Here is a 14,938-nt window from a genome sequence, read left to right on the forward strand (position 1 = left end):
GAGGAGACATCACAGACTCTTCACAGTGAGAGACAAATTCCTGTTCATTGATAAACTGTCCAGATGTCCTCTCTGAGGAGGAAAGTAACTAATTTTTGCTTGGAATCCTACAAGGAGAAAAATGATACTTTACAGTGCTGGTTAGTCTGAGGTCACTTACATAAAAATTAGGTCATATTTTTTGTCCTGGTGATACTTTGATCCAAGTAATAAACATAAAAGCTCTGTTGGGCCACTCTAATCCCTAATCCTAGGGTCCTGTTCTATTTCAGCTTGTTTATGCTCATTCTTTCTCAAAGCAATTGTTGAGTCGGGCCCTGTTTTATTAGTTAAATGGAAAAAAAAAGTAACACATTAAGTTGAATAGAGAAGAAATTTCTCCATGCTTTATCACTAAGTACACTTCATAAATATCTTGGGATTTCAGATGCTATACCCAGAAAAGCATAAATAAAAAGTGACTCTTCATAGGACAAACAGTAGTTAGCTAGGTGTAGACCATTTGGCTACTGGGTACACCCTGGGCCTGCTTGCCAAACGTGGGCATCTAAGTGTTCACTGTTCAAAACTTCACTTACATAGGTGCTTAAGGGCTGCTTTTGGCATGACAGTGGGAATGTATGTGCTTAGCTTTAAAGCGCCATGTCTACAAATTGTTTCTTTAAACCCCCCCCCTTGCCATATGTCCCTTGTTGCTCTTTTCCCCTGCCACCAGGCCTATTGTACTGTTTTCCAGTGTCTTCTATCACTTGTATTCTCTTAGTGGAATGGAGCATGATGGTAGACAGTCAGGAAACTTCTTTTTCATCTAAGATTGTTCACAGGGGCCAGCTGGTGTAAAATGTCATGGTGCCATTGAAATCAATGGAGCTACAACCATTGATATCAGTGGAGGATCAGGCTTCAGATATCTCCCAAGCCCATTACTCTAGACAACAAACAATTGTTTGACTGCTCGGCCTTTAAAGAGAGTGTGGCCAGGCAAAACATATTGCCCTCACTAAGAAGATACTGAGTTGCTGCTCTTGAACCTGGTTGAGAATTGAACGTGAGGCGGCAACAATTATTACTGAAAGGCGCTGATTATCAAGACCTTTTCAGTTTCTAAGGCAGCATGTTCTGAAGCTTCTTACTGGCTTCACAGTAATGTCCAGTGATCCAGAAAGGGAAAATCTAGTGATTTGTACCAAGCATGGGTCTCCTCCAGTACATGGCAGTACACTGTGCACAGTCTGGGTAATTTTATAGGTGGTGATATTTGTATTTTTCCTACAGCAGTCAAGCAGCCAGCCACAACTTCCAAAGCCTGCCTTCTGAAAGCATTTTATAATTTATAAGAGGAATCCATTTATCAAACTAATGCTAGGCAAAACCTCAAAGATGGAAGGTTTGGTTTGGACATGTAGCCAAAAGTCAAAGTGGCTTATTTGAACTTAGCAAAACTTCTTTAGTTTAAAAATTGAGGTCAGAACTGCATGCGTAAGAATTCTGGTATTTCCTAATCCCCAACAGGGTCAGACGTACCACATGAACATGCTCTTTTAGTACTTCTGATCCTGATGAAACTTAAAAGGGCAAAAGAACATGAAAATGATTAAGGCTGGGATTTTCAAACCTTCAAGAATTATTCACCCAGCTCCCACTGAAATTCACTGGAATTTGAGCACTTAACTCCATTTGGGGTCCCTTCATAAATTCTGCCTTAAAAGTTTTTCCAAACCTCAGATTCTGTTCAAGTTTTGGGAGAACAGTTCTTGGTGGTAGGTCTTTTGAACCCAAATCAGTTCTCCCATTACAAATATTAATGAACCACGTACCCAGCTGTAACATGGCATGATCATTTAACTTTAAATCATGGCATTTAACCACTCTAACCACTCTCCTTTGCTTCTGATTCCTGGTGAAGAAATTCAGATAGCCGCCTTAAACTGGAATAATTAGATTTTGTCCAGATGAACCGCCAAGGGTTAGGGCCTGAGATGACAGGGAAGTCCCAACAGCTCTTTACGTCACCTGCCTGATGTGGGTGGGCCACCTATGTAAATGCAGATGGTGTGGCCTGTCATCTGAGCACTCCTCTCCACTGCTCTTGCTGCTGGTGCAGTGAACCTCTCTGCAGTGCACATAGGATGTGGCTCTTCTGCTGGCAGGCCCACCATGTCGCCCTCACACAGAGCTTCAGTGCTGGGGATGGCTGTCTCCTGCCAAACACTAAACCAGCATATTGTCAGGCAACCTCTCTTTGTTATTTAAGGGCCTGTTTCAGCATACTGTCCACAGCTCAGTGGAGCATATTATAGTGTATTTGTGAAACAAGCACAGACACTGTTGCAGGAGTCCCGGTGCTCTTCCTGTTTTGCTAAGTGGTTCAGATGTTGTGGATCAAGAGACACATTCATTTTCACTGGCTTGTTTTGTGCTTAGTACATTTCAAATGGTTTACATTGTTTGTCTCCTGTCTACAATGATAGTGAAGGTGGGGATTGGTAATAAGAGTTGGAGGAAAGGCTTCACGGTGATTTTTAGGGCCAAAACAAAACTGGGGTAATTCTGTTGGAACTTCAAGTAGGAGGAGCTCATGGTATAGCCTGTGCCCTTTTCAGGTGGGCAATAAAATTGAGTTCAGTTATTTGTGTCCCTTAGTCTCAAATCAGTCGCAAAAAAGGCTTCAATTCAGCAAAGCACTGAAGCACACAATAGACCTCAGTGAAAGTGAGCATGTGCTTAAAGTTAAGTGTGTGCTTTGCTGAATCAGGGCAAGCTCACAGTAGCTGTAGGGGAGGTCAAATTTGAAGCGAATACAGTAGACAGTCATTAGTAGCAACATATCAGTGCCCTTTTGCTAAGTTGCTCCTAAGCAGCTGTTGCTGTTATGGGAGTGTTGACAATTCACTGGGTCCCAGGAACGTAGGGAAATGTTGCTCGTAAACGCTGATTGCTCTTACAAGGTGTTGCTGCAAACAAGCATCTACTGTAGTGGCTCATATTCTTAGATACTATCACAGGTGGAGGAAATGGTATAATGTTAATTAGTGTTGCAATTGGGAAGTAATTAATATGGACACTAAGATGTCATGGCCACCAGAAAGAGCACTGATCACATGGCTATTCAGAGGCTTTGTGTGCAGCTTAGAAAAAAGATAACAGTGCAATGAGAAAAAAACAACTAGTGTCAACAGATGGAAGGCCAGACATCTGTCCACATGTGTGCACTAACGGAAGACATTACAGTGTAGTAGCAATGTTGGAAAAGAAGAGCCCCGTCACCATGTATGGCTGCATTGGTAGATAATTATGAGAGCAGCAAGTATGGCCCTCTGTAATGCTACCAAATGCAGGAGTATCAGTCATCCAGCTCTTCCTGGCAGTAAAGAAGTTGGCCCAAGAAAAGATATTACCTCACCTACCTTGTCACACTTTTTATGCTTATTTTCAATAGCACATTGACTTCCCCATTGCTATTAATCCAACAACATCTTCCTGTTAGAAATCATACAGACTGAAAATGGGTTATAATAGACAAAGTAGTACACAAGTGAGCAATGTGGGACACCGCATAAGGTGGAGGTTGGAAAAGATACAACTCAGATGGCATGCTTGCATGTGTCACACATTTTAATATTGCACTTGGTTGCTGTTCTGAATCGTGGTTGAATTAGACTCAAAATGGAGGGGAGGCACTTCTCCACCTTACTCTAAGCCCTGGTGTGACTGGTTCAGTGGACTGTTAATGGAATACGGGGCCTTTACTCGCCACTTCAGACCTGGCCCAGGGCAGTTGTAGCTCCAAGATGTTACCATCTGTTGTTTGCATGCTGATTTTGATGAAGTGAGTGAATGGGCACAATCTAATTTCTAGATAACTATTTGTACGTTGCAGCAAAGGCTGAAATAAGAGTGTGGAGACTTGACCTACCATCTAAGCATGGTCCCTTTAGCAGTGACTCAAAGTGCCTTGCGAGGGTAGGAAAAGAGGAAAATTTGCATGGGGGGTGTCTTTGTCATCCTTTGTTTTGTGGATAAACACAGAATTATGTTCAGTCAATTCAGCACCCTTTGTGAGCAATGATTAATTTTAAAGTCAAAAGAAACTCGTGTTATAATTTCACAATAACTTGCAGAATGCCTTAGTGGATGCTCTAGTTTTGAGATGCCCACAGTTTTTAAGACAGGGCTCTAACAACGACTTGAAAAATTTGCTAACTGTATTCAATAATGAGCCTCCCTAATTTTGCCTCTGCTTGTGCATTGTAAATTACAAACCTTCCACATGGGTTACAATTGCTCCACTAACACTCTTAATTCCCTTAATAATCATTGTGTGATTTTTGAGCCGTTATGGGCCTTTTGGTGTTTTTAAAGCCCCAGAAGTCTATGATAATTTATTTGTACTTTCAACTCTAATAGCAGTATCTAGAATTTTTCCGTAAGGCTGCAATATTCCAAATGCTCAGTATCTGTAAATTATACCATCAATGAGTTGAATTTGAAATTAAGAGAGCTCATCACTTGAGTGACTAGTCTGTTATTTTGGACTAGTCAAGTCACATAAATATAGTCTAAATTAGGCTCATCTTTGTTAATGTTTAAAAAAATAAGTTATAATGTAAAAATATATATAACATACTGGTAATGCTTCGGTGAGTTAAAGCACAGGGATGAGCCGAGTAGTTGGAGCTCGTAAACCAGATGATTACACAGTGTTCGTCAATGCTGCCAGCTTGAACAAATGAGGCCTCAGTGGTGAATAAATTCCATAGATGAACAGGAAAGCAGCTGGAAACTCCTGCTGGTGTTGGTGTTAAGTTTAGACACAAAGTCTATCTATGTTTACTCCAGCTCTCTTACTTGGATCACGTTCTTTTTATTCCAGGCCATCAAATCTTCTCCTGGACCAAAGCAACGTTGACATCTCAGCCTTCCGCACGACAGATGACTGGCTCAACGGGTTTCGGACAGGACAGTGCAAGGACATCTTCACAGGCGTGGAATACAGTTCATGTGACACAATAGCCAAGATTTCCATAGAGTAAGTTAGTGCCATTTGTAGTGATAATAATGCGTCAGTATTGCCCATGGATATTTTTATTTTTAAACATGCACAAGTCACTAAGCTTTAACATGAGTAGATATAAAATACTCTCTTGTATTTAAAGGCCATTTTCAAGTGTTTTAAATTCAAATTTAGTTGTGTTATATGTATAGGAAACAAACCGTTTTGCAGATGGCGTGAGGACAACTGCAGCTTGCTCTGTGTAAGCAGACTCCTGTGTTCACACAGAACCCAGCGAAGTGAGGAGAAGGTCTTTCCATGTGATGCCAATCGCAGGATCAGGGCTTGAGAAGTCATTGGCCAAGAGTCAGTGGGATCTCGAGTTGCCCAGCACCTCTGGAAATCAGGCCACTTTTATTTAAGAAACTAACTGCAGGCAACCCAGTTTGAAAAGTTCAGCCATTGACAATGTCCTAATGGGATTTAGAATTCCGTTTTAAATGTTTTGCTGTGAAAAACAAAAATACAAATACCAACTATTACTGGTGCCGTGTAAGAGCTATACATAGCAAACACTTTTTCTATTGACTATATCTGTTCCCAAGTTGTCTGTGAGAACAGATCCCTCCATCCAGAACTTTATTTTTGTTGTTGTTGTTCCTTTTATTTGATGAATGTTTGGAGAAATATATTTCAGACTATAAACTGCTCTTTATTATATTGGTGGCAATATTGTCTAGGCATACTGCACAGAGCCCCATTGTACTGTTACTCCTGGGGGGAATTCTGCACCAAAAATTTTTAAAAAATTATGCAAGCTAGATTTTCAAATTCTGCAAAATTCTGCATTTTGATTTGTCAAAATAACACAATATAATCACACCAGTTTCAATTATTTTGGGTCATTTATTTCAAAATACCTGTCAGCAAGTATGTCCGTAACAATATAGACAACAACAAAAAATTCAGGAAATGTTTTTTGACAAATAGATTCCTTGCTAGGCATATAAATACAGAATGCTGAATAATAATTCATTTAAACTACAATACAGAACCGTATTTCCCAGACCCCTCAGAAGCAGTGCAAAGGCTTGGGAGAGTCAGGGGTAATGGAGGAACTGAGGGGGAGGGAAGTAATTTCTGGGAAGGAGCCTGGGTGTGAACTCGGAGGGTTATTGGGTGTGGGGGGGAAAGCATGGAACAGGTTTTTTGGGGAGGCGGGGAAGGATTGTTATATCCCCTGTCTCCTGACGTGGCCCAAAAAGTACTGTGAAGAAGGCAGGCTTTCTCTTCCTTAGCTGGCTGGGAGCTGCTGCTCTGTTCCATTGCCACAGCGCCCTCTGGTGGGCAAAAGTCAGAACTGCAGCAACTTTCTGGCAGAAGCTTTTTTCTGTGCAAAAAGTTATAAATATGCGTAGCTCATAAATTATGCACGTACACAGTGGCACAGAATTCTCCCAGGAGTAAGTTACTGTACAAACAACCAATATAAAGACAGCCACTGCTGCAGAGAGCTCAATACCTTGGATGTAAACAATATATAACAGATGGTAAAAGAGACACATTATGATACATATGAGGAAGGCAAAATAACATTAGAAGGTTGTGTTTTAGAGTCAATTCAAAGACACAGTAGTCTCTACAGTGACTGTGTCCATGGACTTTTTGCTGCAGGTCTTCACTATGTTAGCTGGGTGACTGGCCAGAAGTCACCTTTCTGTCCCTGATTAGATGATCACTACATTTATAAGCAGGAGGAGAGCCTGAAGAAGTTACTGGGGGTTTTAACTCTCTCAGGAAGAGGGTGGGAATCTTTAAAGGAGATAAGCAAACCTAAGAGATTTTAGAACATTTTTAACCCAGTTAATCCCAGAGCACCCTTAGGTACAGATCACATAGCCATCGAGGTAAATGAAGGTATAGTTGGGACCTTAAATGTGCACCGGCTATTTGTTGTACTTATGCATGAATGTGGACAAATAGAAATATCAAATCATTTGTTGGTTGCAACCAAGCTTCCCTTAAACAATTTATCATCCTCTTGTTCAAATCACCTGATGTGCATACACAATACTCATTAATGTTAATAAGACACGCACACATGCGTTGAGAAAAGAATGTTTTTCATTATTCTCGAAACGTTATAAATGCTACAATCCTTCTAATCTACCTTAAAGTCCATTTATAGAAAAGAAAAAGAACTGGTTCAAATTGGTGCTTTGTATGAGCCCCAATTTCCTCCTGCATCTCGAGGAACAAGCTGGAGAAGTTGGTGTTACAAATTCATGCATCCACCTGGAATGAATTAGTTTGTTTAAATTTAAAGGTGTACCATCTTTATTCCTGTAGTATAGAGTGTTGGGGTAATAGTCTCTCTGCATCTGGGAACATGTCAGGTATGGTTATGAAGATACTGTGCCAGAGAGAATATTGAATTTTTAATAGTATACATTGGTGGCAGTTAAGTGATGGAGAACAAATAACCAATAGTTGCAGTATGGGAATTAAAACACAAATACAGCCAATTAGCATGTTGTTGCAATTGTAAAAAAAAAAAAAAAAAAAAAAAAAGTTGATAATGGCTTACTATAGCAACGACCCCGGAGAACATTGCAGAAACCCACTGGTAATGGCCAGTTTCCTGTGGACTAATAGTTAATTAGCTTCACAGCAGAAGTGTGAAGCCACATTTCCACTATGCCCAACAAAGGGATTAGATTGTCTGGAGAAACAGAAGGCAAAAACACAGCAGGGCCTGTGAATATGACCATGTAGCTATAAATTTCAGCATCAATACCAGAGTTATGAAAGCCAAACTGCTAAAAGGGCTCTGTGTGCAAAATGGCAGGACTGATTCAGGGGGAAAAAAATCATGCTGATGGTCACAGCATGAAATGCCGCTACAGCAGGGAAAAGACCCCAGGAATCTCAATATTCTACTTTGGTCCATAATCAACACTAGTTCGTGTCTCATCTTTTGGGTGGGTATTTTCTGGTGCTAAATAAAGCAGAACACAGCTACGTGAGGTCTTCTCTTCTTGTGCTTTTTTTTGAGACACATATTCTCACTGGTTTCTGTACTCGTACACTCTGATCTAGCAATAGGAAAAAGACAGTATGAAATACAGAGGCAGAGTACATCACATTTATCAACCATGTGTTCTCTTTCTTTCAGTGATATGAAGAAGGTTGGTGTTACTGTTGTTGGGCCTCAGAAGAAGATTATTAGCAGTATTAAAGCGCTAGAAAATCATACAAAGAATGGCCCTGTTCCTGTGTAAGGTACCAAAATGATGTTGCTCAGGTCAAAGAGAGAGAGAGAGAAGTTGCTTCAAAGGGCAAACAGTGATGGCTGAGAAAACTGCACGAATTAAAGGAGCTCTCACAACACTGTTGGGAACATTGGTGGAAATTTCAAGCCCACTAAGAAACTCAAATATTGAGTATCAATGCCTTAAAGATAGGAACAAAAATTTTTAATCCTAAAGAGTGGGAGCTTTCTTTTCCCCTTCTAGTAACTAACTGATAATACAGATAATAATTTTGAAAAGAAAAAATATGTAAAAATCCTTCCAAGTAATACAGTGAAACTGAACCCCAGAGCCATTTGAACATTGACTGTCTGAATATCATGAAAAACCACGGACACAAAGGCTGTGTGTTTGATCGACAGCAGCAACAAGAAGAAAAAAAAAGACTTGCAGTATTTTTATACACAGAAGAGATCTGTAACAGGTATTTTATTTCTTTAAAGGCAAGCAAAATTGAGGGATTATGCCTCAAACTTATCTGGCCATACAATAATGTCACTGTAATCCTCTGTTTCAACTGTGGAAAGGAATACAGAAATAAAGTTTGTAGTGACTTTGAGTTAGTTCACAAATGATTTTTGCCATTACGTTAGCTTCCCTAAATGTTTCCATTTAAAAAAACAAAAAAAGTCTTAATTTTTTTAAAAAAGGCATATTTATTTCCTTTTATTCCTTATTGTTTATATTTATGCTTAAATATCTTAACTTAGATTTATTACTGCCATGTGCCAAATGCAGTCAGACTTCACTGATCAGAATCGATGGTTTAACCTGAGAAAATTGTATGATGTGTTACTTACTAGATTTTGTTGTATGTTCATACTGCCCTGTTTGAAATCCAAGAAAGAAAAGCCTTTTTCCAGCTCTTGCTCTGAACAATCCATCTGGAGTTACAGACATTCCATCTATGTCATATCTCTGTTTACAGTAATATGTTACACTTCTAACCTAGAGTAAATCTACTAGCAGAACTGTGTGTGTACAACATATGAATTGTTCCATGGATCAATATCCAGCCTGGTTAAGCATGTTAGTTTCCATTACTTCCCAAAGACCTGATTTCACCATCCTTATACGTGATGAGTAAGTAGCACCTTATTCAGATTGATTTCAGTGGAGCTATTTGGAGAGTGAGGTTCTAGAACTCAATATAAGGGAGGCAGATTTGTACCCTAATTTAGTGGGACTGCTTCTTTAGCTCACATGGTAAAGATTTGAGTCTGAGTCTGGAGCTGAACATCAGGGATTCTATTCCTGATTGTCACATGTGCATAATTAGCAGGAAGTCATGGCATTTATAGATAGATACACACACACAGAGTCCCTGATCATTACACTAGGATGTGACTTAGTGCTGCACATAGGACTGGAATCTTGCCCTCCTTAAACTTCCACTTCTTCTGCACAGTGGATTCCACTGAATAACACTGAGTTCCTGTGAAAACAAACAAAAGACAAGACAAATGGATTTTGAAGGCTCCAGGGCTGTAGGATGTAGTATAGATTACTATTAAGGCTATGATTTAGTCACAGGTATTTTTAGTAAAAGTCATGGATGGACACGGGCAGTAAACCCCTGACTAAATCTGGGGGAGGGGGGGTGGCCACGGGGTGCCACGGGTGCTCGTGAGGGGGCAGGCCGGGGGACGCCATGGGTCCTGGGGGGCGGGCAGTGGTGGCAAACAGCCCGGGACCCCTACTGGTGCTGGGGTTGGGGGGTGACAGGGTTCACAGGCTCCCTTTGTGGCTTCCCTGAAGCAGCGACATGTCTGTCCCTCCAACTCCTAGCTCCTCGCGCTGCCCTCGCCCCAAGCACCGGCTCCACAGCTCCCCTTGGCCAGGAACCGTGACTTCCGTGATCTCCATGACAAACTCACAGCCTTAATTGCTATGTATCTAGTTGAGTCGGTTACCATGAATGCAAAATCAATTGCTGGTTCTTCTGAAGTACACAGAAGCATGAGGCTGAATTCCTAGAATTCTCCAGGCTGAATCTGCTTCTAAATTATTCTTTCTGGATCCAAAACATGAACAATGCAAAGCAAACACATTTATCACTCACTGATAAATGGAGACAGAATTATAGATGCCTTTTCAGTAAATCGTGGCAAGTGAACATGCTCAGAAGAATCTGATTTGAAATATGCTCAGTTGATAATGTCTATTAATATGATTTGACAAAAATTTGAACCAACAGTATTGAAAAGTGCAGAAAATTAAAAGAAAGCAGTTAGACCACAAAAAATCATTGTGATTTTCTATTCAGTGTGTTTTCTTGTTAGACCAGGATTCTGCAGTGAAATATGATGGATGACCCAATATTAGGGTGGCCATCTTTTCAAACTGCAAAAATGGGACACATTTTTGGGACACGCAGGAGTCCCACCTCTACGCCGCCTCTTCCCCCCGGAGGCCCCGCCCCCTGACCAGGCTGGAAGTTGGAGCTGGGCAGTGGTAAGAGCCACCCAAGGAGCCCAGACCGCTGTGGGGAGCCCCAGGCTCTCAACCAGTCCTAGGCGGGGGGCTGGGATGCACAAGAGCCGCCCCCAACCTGTGTCCACACACCCCGGGGCTCACTGCCAAGGGCAGATGAAGGGTCTGGGACTCCAGGGCCCCCCACAGTGGCCCAGATTCCCTGGGGAGCTTTTCTTACCGCCAGGCTCCAGCTTCTGGCCTGGCCAGGGGGCGGAGCCTCAGGGGGAAGAGGAGGAGCCCGAGGTAGATCCTTGTGGTAAGGGGGAGCTAAGCCCACCTCAAGAAAAGGCTGGCACTGCTCCTGAGCCGCAGGCAGGCACATAGGAATGCCGTAGAGAATCTGGGACAAATGCTGTCCCGGAGTCATTCAGCCTGGGACCAGGACTTGAAATGTAAATTTCGGGACATCCTGCCCAATTAGGGATGGGTGGTCCAATATAAGATCCAATATAAGAAAGCACAAATGCCAATTTCATCTTGCTTATTGTGTTCAGAATTGTTCTTCTCTTCAAATTTGGGCTTAAGATTCAAAATTCAGACATTGTTAAACAATTTATGCCACCAAGCTCCAGTGCGGACACAAGTGTAGGAGGAATCTTTTCACAAGGTTTTTCTACAGATGTTTCTCTCAATCTTCATTCAGGCATCTTTAGAGGAGGAAATTTTTAAATGCGTCTCAAAACAAGAAAAATGTTTCAAATTGAGATCTTACACCTTAGACCACCCTTAATATTCTCTCAGTATCTAGTCATCCTCCATGGACACTGTTCTGAGCATGCTCAGCGTAAGTGCATGATACTGATTCTTGGTAAGAAGGGAATTCATTTTTGTTTGGTTGATTTTTGCTTGTAGTTATGAGTAGAGTGGTTTTAAACAAATTTAGCTTCCTCTACCCTTCAAAATTGTACATGTACTCTAAGTGGCCTCTTATTGAAAACATCCCACACTCCCCTCCCCCCTGTACATATGTAAACATAACAGTGTACAATTCTTAAATGTGGAGTAGAGGTACTAGAATTCTTGTGGCCATCTTCCTGTACAGGATCTGCATTGGTTATTTACATCAAACAAAACACAAACTATTCACAACATTATGTACCATATTATTGGTTTTGTATCTTTAAATATAGTTTACATATATAATTTATTTCTGTTAACATATCTAGTTTTGTGCTGTACTTAGCATTCAATAAGCAATGTATAGATGTGATTTGATTGGTAATATGTACTTACTTTAACTTGTAATTCAAAACATTACTTACTCATTTAGTTTGTTGTGCAATTATAGATGGCCTCTTACTAATGTAAAATTATTTGTAGTGGAAACATTTATATTTTTATAATAAACATAATGAAAGTATTTTTTACATATTGGAATACCCAGATGCTTATTTTGAGGCAAAGTAAATCAATTTGATTGAAAAAAACCTAACTGGCTTGATTAAATTGGGATTAAATATAATGCATTACCTGTGGCTAAATTCTCAACTTCAGTGCACAGCTGCAGTTAAAGTTAGCTACAATTAGGAACACCTATTAAAAAAGCAATGTTTAAAGTAGACACGCTGGCCAGATCCATTGGTGCTATGCCAAGTTACATTAGTGTGAAGATGTGATTCACTCTATGCGTATGGGAAGACTGTTTCAGTCACAAACTGCATATAGGGTGTTGAGAAAGTTGTTGTTTACATTAGCTAAGCCAAGTAACTCCAAACTTCTACTTTTGTTTCAAGGGGACTGGACCTCCACTGGTCTTGTTAGAATGCTTAAGTACTATAAAAAGATGTTCTTGTCAACAAAATAAGACAAAGCCCATTAGTTACTGAAACTTTTCCCCATGATCATTTTTTTCCTCTGAATTGTAAACAAAGCATCTTCTAATGATATGTCCTCTGGGGGTGTGTGAGAGGCAGTGATTTTTTTGCCTGTTTACTGTACCAAAACAAAAGTATTGTTTTTATGTGCTTCACTGAGGCATGAATCATTTGAAAATACAAATGTACAGCCTAGCTTTGCCTCTTGAGAGCTATCTTCCTAGAAGAACGTGAATGTTTCAGAATGTTCTGCTTCTCCAGTTAAAATTACTTAGGATGAGTAAAGAAATTGTATCCATTTGTATTACAAATGAGGAGCACATGCTTTTATTTTAATTCACTCTGTTTTTAACCATACAAAGTAATGTATTACAGAGCTGTTCGGGAGTAAGTCTATGTGGGCAAATTTAGCAAGTGTTATCTGTTAAATTATATTACTTGAAAGAGGAGCCATTTAACACCACAGAACAGAAACAAGGAGGCAATCATTCAAATCTGCAGCAAAAGCTAGTGCCTCTTTATAACATCCCTATGCTACCTACTATGCTGGAGTGGGTGCATATGATGCAAATCTAAATTCCAATGTGGGGTTTGAACAGTATGCTTGAATGGTGTGGAAACCAATCTGTGCAACTCTTTACCAGAGGATGTTTTGAAGGCCAAGACTACAACAGGGTTCAAAAAAGAACTAGATAAATTCATGGAGGATAGGTCCATCAATGGCTATTAGCCAAGATCGGCAGGGATGGTGTCCCTAGCATCTGTTTGCCAGAAGCTGGAAATGGGCAACCAGGAATGGATCACTTGGTGATTACCTGCTCTGTTCATTCCCTCTGGGGCACCTGGCATTGGCTGCTGTCAAAAGACAGGATACTGGGCTAGATGGACCTTTGGTCTGACCCAGTATGGCCATTCTTAAGCTACTAGGTTGGTCTAATCTGTATAGTATGCAAGCGATTTACTCTGTGAATGGACTGCTATTAGCAGTAATACTTATGATTTGGTTTTGTCCTGTGGTGTTTTGGCACATTGACCTAACAGTATTTTCTTGAGGAGATTTGGATAATAATCTGTTATAACTATTTTATTTATTGTAAAAGAATATTAGTGCTCATGAAAGGTTCTAGACTGTCAGCACTGGCACAGAATAGATATATCATCAGCAGCAGTGGAAGCAAACTCTATCCTACCCACTTCAGTCCTCAACTCAAATCTGGCAGTATAAACACTAACAGTCAGTTCATTATCCACGGGTACAGTTTTAAAAGCGCCTAAGTGACTTATAGGCTTAAGTCCCAATTTCAGAGGGGGATTTTGGTGCCTAAGCCTTTTATTGAAAGCCTTATTGAGATGTAGGCTGCTATGGCACTTCTGAAAATGGGATTCACATGCCTAAGTCACTAAAGTGCTTAATAAAATTTTACCCCGTGCCTGTTTAGCCATCTCTTATTGAAATTGCCAGGGATCAGTGCCAATGGAAGAAGTGCTTTGAACATCCATCCACAAGGAATGGACCTGAGAGCCACTATTCATTCGATATGTGGTTTGTCATTAAGAAGCCTTCAGAAGGTAACAATATCTCATCATTTTTTGATCTGGCTAGTAGCCTAGTTGTTTTATAGTGGTCACACAAAGTATCTTCCATTTTGAAAGATTCAACCTGATTGATAGATATTACCTATACTTCAGGTGGGAAACACTGTTGGGACTGATAATATCAGAACAGAAGAAGGTCTTGAAGTGCACCCATTGTATAGCCACTGAACCACACAGCCAATCTTTGGCACATGCAAAACCATCTGTGCACTTGGTCCCAAATTCCCATATTCCATGTTGTGTCACATTTTCAAATTGAATACGAGTCCAGTGGGCAGAGATTACATCATTAAAATAAGGTCAGATAGTTGCTTTTATCTAAAGTCAGTGGTCACCACTCAACCCAAATTAGATGCAAGCAGTCTTCAACACTGTCAAATCACCACATCTCCAAAGGCTGTCCTCAAACTGTCTGAGATGCAACAAAATTAACATACAGTGTCAGGCTATTGCTTCAAGGAATCTTCAACAATTCCTATTAGAGACAGGACAGAAAGAAAAGATTGTCTATAAATCCATTACAAGTCCTGCCCCCTTCAAACCATATAGTCAAATAATCTATAGCCAATTTATTCCAAAAGGAGCTGAAATCAATATCTAAGACAATGTAATCTAAGATAGTCCCCAGTGTGTTACTTCCAAATAATTAGCAGTTATAAATGTCTTTGCATCCCCCCATTATTTGAAGATACAGTGTGAAGTCTTAATCCCTATTCTTGTCCCTGTTAGGCCAGATAAAAGGACTAGAA

General features: G+C 40.4%; 1 protein-coding gene across 22 annotated transcripts in view; it reads left to right on the forward strand.

Moving 5' to 3' along the window:
- EPHA3 (EPH receptor A3) overlaps positions 1–12,146 on the forward strand; it is a 469,948-nt gene extending 457,802 nt beyond the window's left edge. For 21 of the 22 annotated variants that reach the window (XM_065588996.1, XM_065588965.1, XM_065589035.1 and 18 more), the window contains 2 exons: positions 4,874–5,029; positions 8,169–12,146. In XM_065588996.1, the coding sequence (XP_065445068.1) occupies positions 4,874–5,029; positions 8,169–8,274 (262 nt within the window). In that variant the 3' untranslated portion in view covers positions 8,275–12,146. Of the gene's footprint in view, positions 1–4,873; positions 5,034–8,168 lie in introns of those variants that run through there. The other variant, XM_065588944.1, reaches the window with a different exon arrangement.
- Positions 12,147–14,938: the final 2,792 nt, after the last annotated feature.

Source organism: Chrysemys picta, chromosome 1 (genome assembly GCF_011386835.1).
Source record: "Chrysemys picta bellii isolate R12L10 chromosome 1, ASM1138683v2, whole genome shotgun sequence".
Lineage (NCBI taxonomy): Eukaryota > Metazoa > Chordata > Testudines > Emydidae > Chrysemys > Chrysemys picta.